The 13,970-nt window shown below is 42.5% G+C and overlaps 1 protein-coding gene across 8 annotated transcripts in view; it reads left to right on the forward strand.

The window, feature by feature from the left end:
- Positions 1 to 13,579, forward strand: part of LOC137410669 (uncharacterized) — a 196,901-nt gene extending 183,322 nt beyond the window's left edge. For 5 of the 8 annotated variants that reach the window (XM_068096158.2, XM_078765988.1, XM_078765982.1 and 2 more), the window contains 2 exons: positions 9,533 to 9,667; positions 9,812 to 13,579. In XM_068096158.2, the coding sequence (XP_067952259.2) occupies positions 9,533 to 9,667; positions 9,812 to 10,611 (935 nt within the window). In that variant the 3' untranslated portion in view covers positions 10,612 to 13,579. Of the gene's footprint in view, positions 1 to 9,532 lie in introns of all 8 variants that reach the window. The other 3 variants (XM_078765972.1, XM_078765975.1, XM_078765973.1) reach the window with 1 other exon arrangement.
- The last annotated feature ends 391 nt before the right edge of the window (positions 13,580 to 13,970 follow it).

Raw genomic sequence — 13,970 nt, forward strand, 5'->3', positions numbered from 1 at the left:
ATAATTTAAGGTGAAATTTTTTGGGAATTTTAGGCATATTTTCACCTCAATTTAAGTATGGAGCTATAGGTCCATCACGGACAGTGTGGATGACGTTTATGTTTTCTAACGTACAGTCATTGTTCTGAGAAGACCTCTAGCGATCTTTGCGTCAATAACGTGTGTAGGACCCACGTGATCGGATCACTGACTCAACCCTACGTCTCATAGACCCTGTAAGCCGTCGTATGCGTTGCTGTGGCAGGTTGAACCCCCTCAAGCACGTTTGGGACATGTTGGGACGACAAATTGCGAAGATGGTCCCTCCAATAGCCAATCTGGATGAATTGGAACGTGCATTACATCGGGAATGGAACAACCTGCCACAGCAACGCATACGACGGCTTACAGGGTCTATGAGACGTAGGGTTGAGTCAGTGATCCGATCACGTGGGTCCTACACACGTTATTGACGCAAAGATCGCTAGAGGTCTTCTCAGAACAATGACTGTACGTTAGAAAACATAAACGTCATCCACACTGTCCGTGATGGACCTATAGCTCCATACTTAAATTGAGGTGAAAATATGCCTAAAATTCCCAAAAAATTTCACCTTAAATTATTCAGAATAAAATATTGAAAACGGCATGATTGTTATGTTTTTATGTGACCATAATATCACTTCTCCAGAAAATATAGCAATATCATGGGTATATTACACTGTTTTGACGACAACAAACTTGTAATGTGCGAGGTTGTACAAAAACGGGGGGGGTGCTTAACTTAATTCTTTGTGTATATATATCTAAAATTATATCCCCCCCCTCTATTTACATGAAATGGTTTGGTCCAAAGCGAACGGCTTGCGAGTACGGTGACAATCCCCCCCCCCCCCCCTCTATTTACATGAAATGGTTTGGTCCATTCGCAAAGCCAAAGCGAACGGCAGTTACGAATCGCAGTTACGATGAATCGCAAAGTAGTTTTAATTAGTTTTAAAACATAGTTTAACGCCAACATAGTTTGCCAACGTGAAATAAATGAATACGCTCTCAAATGTGCCGTCCGAGGCAGAGTGTGTTCGCCACGTTCGGCACACGCGATAGCTCACTGCTCTCTGATTGGTTGAATCGTTTTTTGGACATAGCTCGGTAAGTACTTGTCCGATTAATATGAAACCTTGAAAAGGCACATCCTCGGGTCCCCAGCAATATACCTGGCAAGTTTAAAGTATATCGGACCCGTGGTTGTCGAGAAACAGCGGTCGCATACACACACACACACAGACAGAGATTAGTGGAATTATAGATAGATAACAAATTTCATGCAAAATATTATATTTCTTGTAAATTGCGTGTAAAGATAACATTAGATATTTTAAAGGAAATACTGAATGAGTTTATACAATACGTATGAATCTAAACCGTAAAAACAGTTTTTTTAAAAAGAGGCATATTGGAAAGTTCACCAGTACTACACCCTTAAGATGGGTATTTAAGATGGGCCGGCAGTGTATGGGTTTGGAGACAGTCTGAGTCATTGAAAAGATGGTTCAACTTACGACTGAACAGCGGACCTTCATGGTTACAACCTTTCATCAAACTGGAAATTTGCAGCGAACTCGTGATGCGTTCAGGGAACGTTTCCCAGAACGGGAGCCTCCAGCAGCCAAAACCATCTGGGTGAATGTTCGAAAATACCAAGAGCATGGCACTAGCCTCAACCGCAACAAGGGGAATTCTGGTCCGAAGCGCACTAGGCGATCGGAAATGAACATTGCAGCAGTAAGGCAGCAAGTTTTGGAGCATCCTCGGGATACCAGCGCAACACGAAATGGGACGGGATTGCCTTCAGCAACATTCAACCGAATCACAAGACTGGACCTCCACCAACATCCATATCGGATTCACATCCGGCATCAACTTACACCAAGGTATTTTGCCAGGAGGCTGGTGCTTGCCGGATGATTGATAGCACGTTGCGAAGCAGATGTCAATTTCCTGCGGTATCTCGTTATCGGCGACGAAGCTGCTTTCGCCATGGATAGCAAGGTCAATACCCATAATGTTCTTGAATATGCACCGACAGGACAACCCCCAGAATTTAATTTTGACACCAACATGAATCGACAAAAGTGGACTGTTTGTTTGGGACTTTGTGGAAGTGGTCAGGTGATTGGACCATTTTTCTTTCAAAGGAATGTCAATGGTAACAGGTATCTGCAGATGATCAATGATGAAGTTTTACCACAGCTGGAGGAGAACTTTGAGCGACAGGTTCGTGGTGTCTTCAGATATCTCTGGTGGGCCCAAGACGGCGCCCCAGCACATCGTCTTATCGCTGTCCGAGATCGACTGAGGGAACTCTTTGGAGACCGAGTCATCGCCCTCAACCATGCAGTGGAATGGCCGCAAAGATCACCTGACCTCACACCATGTGATTATTTCCTTTGGGGACATTTAAAGAACAGGGTGTTCGTAACTCCTCCCCGTGATCTTGACGAATTGCAGGGCCGTATTCGACATGAAGTGGATGCTTTACACAATGACCCGGCGATGGTGAGACGAGCAGTTCAGGGCATGCTCCGCCGCTGTGAGCTTTGTGTTGAAAGGGGAGGTGGACATGTTGAAGGTGTGGGTCCATAAAGGCCAATCATTCCTGAGAAAAGTTCACATCTGACGTTCATTTTGCACCAATTATCCTGACTTGCATCGATTAGCCAAACTTGTAAAAATGCAATTTGAACTTGTCGTTTTCAATGAACATGTACTCGGTCATGTGTGACAGCAATGATGCATGGAAGGTATCAATGGAAAGCTGAGGATCTCCTCTGAATTAGTGAACCACATGTAAATTGTCAAAATTAATAACCTTTGCATATTAACCCCTTGAATTCGGATAACCTTTTTTTTTGATACGCACTGTATATATATATATATATATACATATATATATATATATATATATATATATATATATATATATATATATATATATATATATATATATATATATATATGCAGTCATACCCCGTTTTACGCCATTTCGACCTATGTCAAATCCGACTTTACGCCACTCTTCTGGAGTAAATTTCAGTTCAGCGAACGTCATTATGTGCGACTTTAGGGCACTCCTACGGACGTGAAAAAAATTACATTTTTCCTTAAAAATATACTGAAAATAAATAAAATAGTACATAAATGATCAATAAAAGAAGCTAAGCACATTAAGCACATTTTAAAAATATTAAAAATGCACGTAGAGTATCCTGTATGTACGCGTAACTGCTGGTTCTCATTCAAAACAAAGGCGACGCCATATGCATTTTGTCCTGTGCTGTGGTCGTGTGCTTGCTTTGCCTTTCGCTGGTATTTTTATGATTATTCCTTTACTGTGGAAAGGTTCCTTTACTGTGTAAAACAACCAACGTAACGTGGCAACGGCGAAACATGACGATGCCGGCTCAGATGACCGTCCGTGGCAGACGTCACGTCACGTCACCGTGCAGAGTGTGCAATGTCCGTGACGAGGTCAGGCCCCATGGCCCATGGCCCACGTGAAACGAACGACCGTGTCATGCCTCGAGTCCGGGTGCCTCGTCGGGCACCTCGCCGGCATCGACGAACCGATCGACATGTGCACATGTGCATGGATTTGCAAATGCCTGCCTGTACGTCGTCGTTTCTGCGTATATCGCATCATCAAAAAATAAAGAAGCAAGCAACTTCGGCCGCTCGAGGAAAGGCGGGGCACGCCTACGACTCGGAGGCGAGCGTCAATCCCCGGGGCGGCCGGGTTCATGGAACCCTGAGCTCGTTCGTTCGTCACAGACGACACGACACGACCACCGGTGAAACTGCTTGGACACGTTGGGTGAAGCACGCCGTGGTGAAGCGGGCGGCGGAGCCACTCGGCACACAAGCCAGCTCACGGTCGACACGTCCGTGCCGGTCACCCCGTTCGAGGAGAAGACCCGACCGATAGAAAACAACGGAGGGACTCCCGACAGGGAGCGGCAAAGATTCAGGGCGAAGCCGCAGCCTCCTCCAGTTATTAACGCACAGGTTGTTTGCCTGGGAATTTCGGGCGCTCAAAAGTGAAGCTAGTTTCTGTCACCCATTTCTGTCGCTCATTTCTGTCGCTCATTTCTGTCGCTCAGATGTGTAAACATGACGTCATCAAATCTATATTTATAGGATAGGTTATAGGAGATATATATGTTATAGGATAGGAATATAGGACCCAAATGACCCAGAGGACCCAAATGACCCAGAGGACCCAAATGACCCAGAGGACCCAAATGACCCAGAGGACCAAAATGACCCAGAGGACCCAAATGACCCAGAGGACCCAAATGACCCAGAGGACCCAAATGACCCAGAGGACCCAAATGACCCAAATGACCCAGAGGACCCAAATGACCCAGAGGACCCAAATGACCCAGAGGACCCAAATGACCCAGAGGACCCAAATGACCCAGAGGACCCAAATGACCCAGAGGACCCAAATGACCCAGAGGACCCAGAGGACCCAAATGACCCAGAGGACCCAAATGACCCAGAGGACCCAAATGACCCAGAGGACCCAAATGACCCAGAGGACCCAAATGACCCAGAGGACCCAAATGACCCAGAGGACCCAGAGGACCCAGAGGACCCAAATGACCCAGAGGACCCAGAGGACCCAAATGACCCAGAGGACCCAAATGACCCAGAGGACCCAAATGACCCAGAGGACCCAAATGACCCAGAGGACCCAAATGACCCAAATGACCCAGAGGACCCAAATGACCCAGAGGACCCAAATGACCCAGAGGACCCAAATGACCCAGAGGACCCAAATGACCCAAATGACCCAGAGGACCCAAATGACCCAGAGGACCCAAATGACCCAAATGACCCAGAGGACCCAAATGACCCAGAGGACCCAAATGACCCAGAGGACCCAAATGACCCAGAGGACCCAAATGACCCAGGGGACCCAAATGACCCAGAGGACCCAAATGACCCAGAGGACCCAAATGACCCAGAGGACCCAAATGACCCAGAGGACCCAAATGACCCAGAGGACCCAAATGACCCAAATGACCCAAATGACCCAGAGGACCCAAATGACCCAAATGACCCAGAGGACCCAAATGACCCAGAGGACCCAGAGGACCCAAATGACCCAGAGGACCCAGAGGACCCAGAGGACCCAAATGACCCAGAGGACCCAGAGGACCCAGAGGACCCAAATGACCCAAATGACCCAGAGGACCCAAATGACCCAGAAGACCCAAATGACCCAGAGGACCCAAATGACCCAGAGGACCCAAATGACCCAAATGACCCAAATGACCCAGAGGACCCAGAGGACCCAAATGACCCAGAGGACCCAAATGACCCAGAGGACCCAAATGACCCAGAGGACCCAAATTCTATGTATGTTTCTATGATGATGTATGTTTTGGTGAAAGTACATAATGTGAATACTAGTAGCAATTTTACAAAAACCATGGCATAATTTCAAATCTTGACCCGAGATGATAATTATGCTACATCATAATTTCCATGTGCCAACCTGGGCGGAATCCAAGTGGATTCACTTGACTTGTTTATTCTAGTTTTACGGTGTTTGTCTTCATTTTAAGGCATTTTTAAGACTACGCCCGGTTTACGTCAAAAACCGAGTTACGTCACGGCTTATGGAACCAATTAATGACGTAGGCCGGGGTATTACTATATATATATATATATATATATATATATATATATACTCGGTGTACGCGGCGTTTACGAACTCGGTTTACGCTTCGATGATATATATATATATATATATATATATATATATATATATATATATATATATATATTGTGAAACCTTGACTTACGAGTTTAATTCGTTCTGTGACCGAGCTCGTAACTCAATTTGCTCGTTTCTCAAATTAAATTTCCCCATTAAAATGAATTGAAATGCTATTAATCTGTTCCAGCCCCCCAAAAACCACACCAATTTTTTTTGAAATATACAGTATATATAAAAATATCTCGCGCTTTATATTTCACCTGTATGCAGCATTCAGGTTGGCAGGATGGCCTGGACTGGAGGTACGCACACTTGACTCTAAACTGTCCAGCCTGGGTTTGAATCCCGACCCAGCTATAACCTGTCATGTCGGTGTTTCACAGGCAGGGTGATTCATCAATGTGTGTACCGCTAAACTGGGCGCCCCGTTTGCTTCCCATTAGTTGTTGGATGTTAAGGATCTCACCGTGTCTTCCACAAAGAGAAGGCGAGCTATCGCCGGCACTCTGAACAAGTTGTGGCCTGGCATGCTCTTCTCCTCTGCCGTTATATACGTCCTCCTCGGCATCTTTTTCCAGAAGAGCCCTGTCTCATCACAGTTGAAGATTTGCTGGGGGATGTATCCTTCGGCTTCTATCAGTTCGGCAAAAGTTATAATAAAATCTTCAGCTGCCTTCACATCCGAGCTTGCTGCCTCACCATGCCTGACGACGGAGTGAATGCCGGTCCTCTTCTTAAAATTATCAAACCATCCCCGACTGCCTTTGAATGACTCTTCCGATGCCTCGTCCGTTGATGTTCCCGCCGTCTGCTGCACCAAATCCCCGTAAATGTCTCGGGCCTTCTCACACATGATGCTCTCGGTCACGGTATCTCCTGCGAGCTGCTTCTCCGTCAACCACACAAACAACAACTTCTCCATCTCTTCATGGATAGAGGTCCGGAGCTTTGAAATAATCGTAACGCCCTTGGCTGGCGTTATAGCCTTTATCGACTCCTGCTTCAAAATCGTACATATCGTAGAAGTACTACGATCGTACTGCCTCGCCAAGTCGACAACACGCACACCTCGCTCATGTTTTTCGACGATTGCATGTTTTATATCCAAGCACATCATCCTCTTATTCTCAGCACTGCCCTTGGCACTCAATTTCTTAGGACCTATGGTTAAAACTAAGAAATTTTCCAAAATAACCAAAATGCGAAAACAAAGCAGCAGCGATATACGGCAGAGATGCTTGCACGGCAAGATAACCACGTGACCTGAACACTCGTTGGGCCACCTAGTGGTGGGTGGCGTAAGCTCGTAACTCAGATCTCGGCTCGCATCACAAAGCAAAAAACCGCCCGAGCGACGGCTCGTATCTCGGAAAACTCGTAAGTTGGTGCACTCGTAAGTCAAGGTTTCACTGTATATATATATTTATATATGTTTATCTACAGACTTGGCATTTAATATGGAATTTTTTTTTTATTCTCGACTTGGGTTTACTTTCTGAACTCGGTATATCAATCTGGTGAGTTTCTTTTACGCTTCGATGATTTCTTTGTTAAAAGAACCATGTCACTGATTGTCTGTCGCAGCAAGAAGTCAATAACAGGATTATATCACAGGTGGCGTGACAAAATGTACGGACAGGTACATTTGACGATTGGCTTCACAATCGGGTATATAAGGGTTGTTGCGTTCTGTATTCGTGGAAAACAACTGCTGCACGTCTACAAAAGTTATTGCCGCTTCCCCTGGAGATGGTCCGTCAACTCGACAATGCTGTTTGTCATTTAGTGGTGACTTTACGAAATTCCAGCATGAAACAGCGTGCTATTGCTTGGCAGTATGGCATCACTCAAGGTCAGGTCAAAGATCCTGAAACGAAATGCTCAGAGGGGTGTCCCTACTCCAATACCGAGGCCAGGACGTCCCCGCAGAACCACAAGGAGGGATGATCGCCAGCTGCACCGGTTAGTCCGCAATGGCCGTACCAAGTCAGCTAATCGGCTTAGGGCTGAGTGGCAGCAACTGACAAATGTGCCTGTATCCAGAAGGCTAGTCAACCAACGACTGGTTCAAGCAGGCTATCGTGCCAGGCGTCCCCTGAGAAAGCCACGTCTGACCAGACAACACCGCCAGCGCCGATTGCAGTGGACCAGAGAGCACCGTCAATGGCAGCCAGGACACTGGAATCACGTGATCTTCAGTAACAAGTGTCTAGATTTCTGGTATATCGTCAAGATGGCCGCGTCCCAGTGCGCAGACAAGTGCATGAAGCCTACAACGAAAATTGTATAGTGCCAAGAGTCCAAGCTGGAGGTGGTGGGGTGACCGTTTGGGGTGCTTTTCATGCAGGGGGCAAAACTGACCTGGTTGTTCTGAATGGAAACCTGAACCAGTTCAAGCACAGGGCCATTCTGAAAGAAACATTGCTTCCATTTGTTCGTGCAGCCTTTCGACGAAACTTTGTCTTCCAAGATGACAATGCATCGCCTCATCGTGCTCACATGATCCAACACTTTCTTGCTGACCGTGGTGTAGAGCATATGGAGTGGCCTACCATGTCCCCGGATATGAATCCGATAGAGAACTTGTCGGCAGAATTAACGCGTCAAATCGACAACTTGGACCAGCAGCCCACCTCTGTGCGTGAATTGCAGCAGACTATTGTCACTGCATGGCAAGCGATTCCTGTCCAAACCTTGGCAAATCTCGTGAACAGCATGCCTCAACGTGTACGTGCTCTCCTGAATGCTCGTGGGGGTTACACGAAGTACTGAACTGTAATTTTACTGTCCGTAATCCCAGTCGTAATTTTACTTTTGTTTAAAAAAAATTTGGCTAATGTGCAAAATAAAGAGATACTTCTGGAAAACGCACAGAAGTTTAACACAGTACTGTCCGTGAATTGAGTTCGATATCAGTTTACATCACTTTCAAGGATCAATTTATTTGCTTCGAAATGTCAAATGTGTTTTTTGTTTCTTTTAAAGGTCACATTAACAAAATCTAGAATAATTTCAACAGAATTCCAATGAACTTTTGGTTCTGTCATCTTGAAAAGTAAGTTCACCGCCACAAAAAAAATATTCCATATTAAATGCCAAGTCTGTATATATATATATATTTTTTTTTTTTTTTTTTTTATATATATATATATATATATTTATTTTATATATATATATATATATATATATATATATATATATATATATATATATATATATATATATATATATATATATATATATATATATATATCTATAACTAAAAACGAGTTTTTCTTCTTCCCCAGCAGAATCTTGTGCATCGTGGACCAAACCGTTTTTTGAAGGGAGCATTGAACTGGGACATTGCATGTGTCCGCACATGTTTTTAAGACAAAAGACAGATATGATGAGGGTGCATGTGATGTTTTGGTTTGTTAATTGGGATTTATCTTTCTCTGAATTGTATAAAGTATATTTCCCTCATTATTTGCAAATCTTGATGTGTTGGGGGATTTTCCTGAGTGAGTAGGATTAAGATTATGAAATGGGTGAAACAGGCCAGAATGTTCCAAGAAATACCATTGCACATATTTTCAGTATATTAGCAAACTTAAAAGCAGATTATATTAAAACACATGAAGCTTCACATAATGGTAAGTAAGTTTGACATATTGAAGTGTTGTGTACTGGGAGTTGTGTGCAGTTATGAAAAGGAGATAAAAATCGATATATTGATGTACTTTGTTACTTCCTACTTCCTTCATCTGGTTGCCATTTTTGCAGAAGAACTGGTTGAAACAGCATCTTTTGAAGGCAGCTTTCCTCCAATTTCACATGAGGGTTTGAACACTCATCTTGTGAATCAAGATGCATATATAGCTCCTCAGAAGGCTTGTAATTCTTCTTACCGAACAGCTGGTGAGCGCCGCTTTCGACAACACTTCGACGCAGACTACTCTGTTACTTTTGTTGGAGTGAAAATAATTTTTATTCTTGCCATATCTTTGAGGTTGTTAAATTCCATATCTTCTTTAACCACATTCTTGTGCATTGTCTTTGCAGGTAAACCTGCAAACATTGGCAGGCTGTTGAAGCCCAAATCCATCCAAGCATTGAACAAAAAGGGTAGTGTAAAGAAGCAAACAAAGAAACGTACCAAAACGCCTTCCAAGTACCAGTGCACATATTGCCAGTATAGTAACAAACTTAAAAGCAGATTATCTAAACACATGAAGCTTCACACAAGCAATAAAAACAAGAAAGGCAAAAAAAACAAGACAGGTAGGACAGCAAAGAAAATAGACACAGTCGAGAAAGTCGATGCAGTCGAGAAAATTGACGCAGGAGAGAACATCAACACAGGGGAGGAAAACGACATCGGCGAGGAAAATGAAACGGGTGAAACGGGCGATACAACTGACAAGCCATTCAGGTGCTCTGTGTGCCTGAAGGCATTTGGCAGTTCGAGTGGTGTAAAATCTCACATGAGGACCCATACGGGGGAGCGCCCATATCAATGCTCATTGTGTGATAAGGCATTTACACAGTCGGGTAACTTGTTGTCCCACATGAGGATTCATACTGGGGAACGGCCGTATAAGTGCTCTGTATGTGGGAAAGATTTTATACAGTCGGGCAACATGGTGGTGCACATGAAGATCCACAAGGGGAATCGCCCGCACAAATGTCCTTTCTGCGGGAAAGGGTTTGTGCGTTCATATGACATGAAGTCCCATATGAGAACGCATACTTTTGTGCATCCTTACAAGTGCTTCGTTTGTGGGAGGACATTTAGATATTCAGGTAGTATGACGATACATATGAGGACCCATGCGGGGGCTGAAGATTTCACCAATGGATAGAAAAGGCTCATTGAAACATCTGAAAAGATCCCATGTAAATGCGTTATCAAGAATGCTTGGGAAATACAAATCCACCAGGTTTTACAATAATGAAGGTCGAAAAAAACTGAGCAAAAAGATACACCATTTTTTAAAGTATCTACTTACAAAGAGTGCAGGAAAGCCTCAGAGCCACAAGTATTTATGAAAACATGACTGTTTGATGTGATGTATTTATTTATTTTAATGTACCATACTCTTTACAGAGTGTTGGTGCTGCCAAAGCAGTTTCTTGGCAAGGGTTATACTGGGTGGTTTGCCATTGCCTTCCCAGCGTTGTTTGTCCATGCTCTATCCTTTTAAACGTCAAGCAAAGAAGCGGCACGTACCATTTTATAATATAATCTTTGGTATTACTTGGCAGAGGCTTGAACCAATGACTTCCCAAACTCAACGCAGATGCTCTAACCATTACACCACCGAGTCTGGTGATGTAATGTATACATTCCATAAAAAATGATGGATTATGCCATGACATTGTTCAATGTAATGCATGCATACAATAACCAGAACGGCACTCTTCGACGTCACGACGTCGACTGATATGCCTCTGCCCACATTATTACGTAATTATAATACTTGTATCAAGTTTGATTTAAATCGATTCAGCTGTGCCCAAGTTAGCACATTTTTACCTGACATGACCTCTGACCTCACCAAAATCACCTCACTCCTCACCTTTAATGCCAGTGACTGTCGGTGGAGGCATAAATAGTTTGGATGAATTTTAAGAATCATTTTTCTCTTGTTGTTTTGAAAATGAATACTGTATTTTTGTTAGTTTAAAGTTGTTACACCTTGAATTATCAAGAGAGTGATCTTGAAAGAGTATCGTAATTCCACAATAGAGCCGACCACACCATATTGACAGCAAGTCGATGATGTCTGAGATTCTGTTGAAATCTCAACTGGGCTCTCCTGTTTATGAAGGCATGTAGTGAAGAATATGGTAACATTGTGACTTGTTTAATTACATCCAACTGTTAAAGCGATTGTACTCTTGCAGGAAATCAGTTCCTACAAATGTATGGTTTGTGATAAAGCCTTAAAGCAGTTTAACATTAGGAATGGAGATGTATTTTGTTCATTGTTTCATAATGTCCTTGCAATTTGCTGTATAGTATATCTTTGCAATTATCCATGAACTGTAGACTGTCAAATAGCAATGAAATCAGACATTGAAAATATCTCTTTGAAATGTGTCAGACTTTGAATTCATATTATTTATTTCCTTGAACAATAATTATACACCCATTGTACGAAGAATGGTTCCAGTTAAGTTGGCAACTTGTGATAGCAATAACCAAAATAATTTGTGATTGTTTGAGTGGAGCAAGACTTTGTATGTACGGCCCTTCAATAATGCTACAGTCTAACGAGGGGAATCTCCTGGTAGTTCCTTAAACGAGGATGAAGACCTGTTGATCGAACATTCTTCAGTAATGTTTCTCAACTGTAGGATTTGCTTACCTTTTTAAATTTGCACAGCCACGCTTTTTAATCTCTCTTAAACCCCATCTCTTTACACTTGCTTTCTCTCAGTTTTATATTTTATTACCTCATCCTTCTTTGTAAATACCTTTGTCATTTTACTTCTAAATGAAATGTGCTTGATCAGAAATTGATTGATTGTAGGAAAGTTGTGTTTAATGAGATGGTACATTATGTTAAATGTTGGTAAATGTAGACCTGGTCTTTTGCTAATACCGGTATGTTACCAATAGAGCTTGCATTGGATGGCAGGGGTTTCACAGTCTAATTAACGAAAGAAAGATGTAAAATTTAGTAGAACACTAAACGTGAGGATTGTTTACACAAAACACGAAATTATTATATATGGGATCTTGCTTTTAATTTCAGTTCACATAGTAGTAAAACACTAAACATGAGGATTGTTTACACGAAACACGAAATCATTATGTATGGGATCTTGCTTTTAATTTCAGTTCACATATAATCTGGAATTTATCAGACGAGTAAGTAACATTGGGAATAAGGAGTGCAGTTTCAAGAAAAAGAGGGGAAAAAAAACAATGGAGACAACTGAGGTGGGGATGTTTCTAGTCACAGTCTCGGAATGCAGAACAGTATGCCAAGAGGTATGTTCATGGCAGATACAATGGAAAAGAAAAGAAAAGGAAACTGTAGTGGAACTGGGTGTATGTAGGCAGAATGTTGCATGACTTTTTTCCACTCATTATTTTTACATATCCTTTACACATCCTTAACAAACCACCCAGTATGACTTTGTGTATTATTATTTTTTTCATCAAACCTTTCCTACAAGTATAAATGCATGTTTTATCGACCTCCTTGGTAGATTCTGTAACTTCTCATTGGAAATGAAGTGCATTTTACCAGAGGGTGAGAATTACGTTCTCATACAGATATGTTATTTTCCTTTTTCTGTGTTTGATCAAATGAACTGTATAAACATATTGTCTCTGACTAGAAACAGAAAAATCTCTATGAAAACAATCTGATTGTGAGGAGGACGTTTAAGTGCATTACAACAGGACTTTTTCGAGCCCAGCACATTACAAGAGTGTAAGAACCAAGGCTAAATTTACAAAATGGCAAATCATTATGCATCCTTTATTGATAAAGTTTTCATCATGGAAAATATATTTGACTGTCACACATTTTTTACTGTCACGTTTTTTTACATTGACATTTTTTACTTTCTCAAAAACTCTTAGACTGTTCTCTTTTTTCACTTTTCATTTAATACAGCTTTTGTTTAAGCCTGGCCTTGATGAGGACTATATGTATGTGGGTGGGGTACTCCATGCATGGAGCCTTCAACACAAAAGAAAAAACACACAACTTTATGGAATATTTCTTAAACATTGGAACATGTTCATTCTGTTATCATTTCAAAACAATGAAATCCAGTAACATACTGAACAATAAATATTCTTCTCGATGACTATTTTTACTTTCCTTTACAAACACCTTTTAAAACGTTTTGTTATTGCAACCTGACTGACCTTGTAAAATAAAACCAGAAGTCCACTGGTGGTGTTTCATGGCCCAGGCAAGCCTCTTTTTCTTATTTTGCCATCTGAAGACTGGAAGACTGTCACACAGTCTTCATCGACCGATGAAGTCTTATGGACCGATGAATCAAAATTTGAAATATTTGGTTCATCACGCAGGGTTTGTGAACGCCGTCAAGTAGGTGAAAGGATGGTTCCTCAGTGTGTGACACCAACTGTCAAACATGGAGGAGGAAGCGTGATGGTCTGGGGCTCTTTTGCTGGATCCAGAGTCGGTGACTTGCACAGATTGACTGGCACCCTGAACCAAAAGGGCTACCA

Source organism: Myxine glutinosa, chromosome 1, assembly GCF_964187855.1.
Source record: "Myxine glutinosa chromosome 1, kmMyxGlut1.1, whole genome shotgun sequence".
NCBI lineage: Eukaryota > Metazoa > Chordata > Myxini > Myxiniformes > Myxinidae > Myxine > Myxine glutinosa.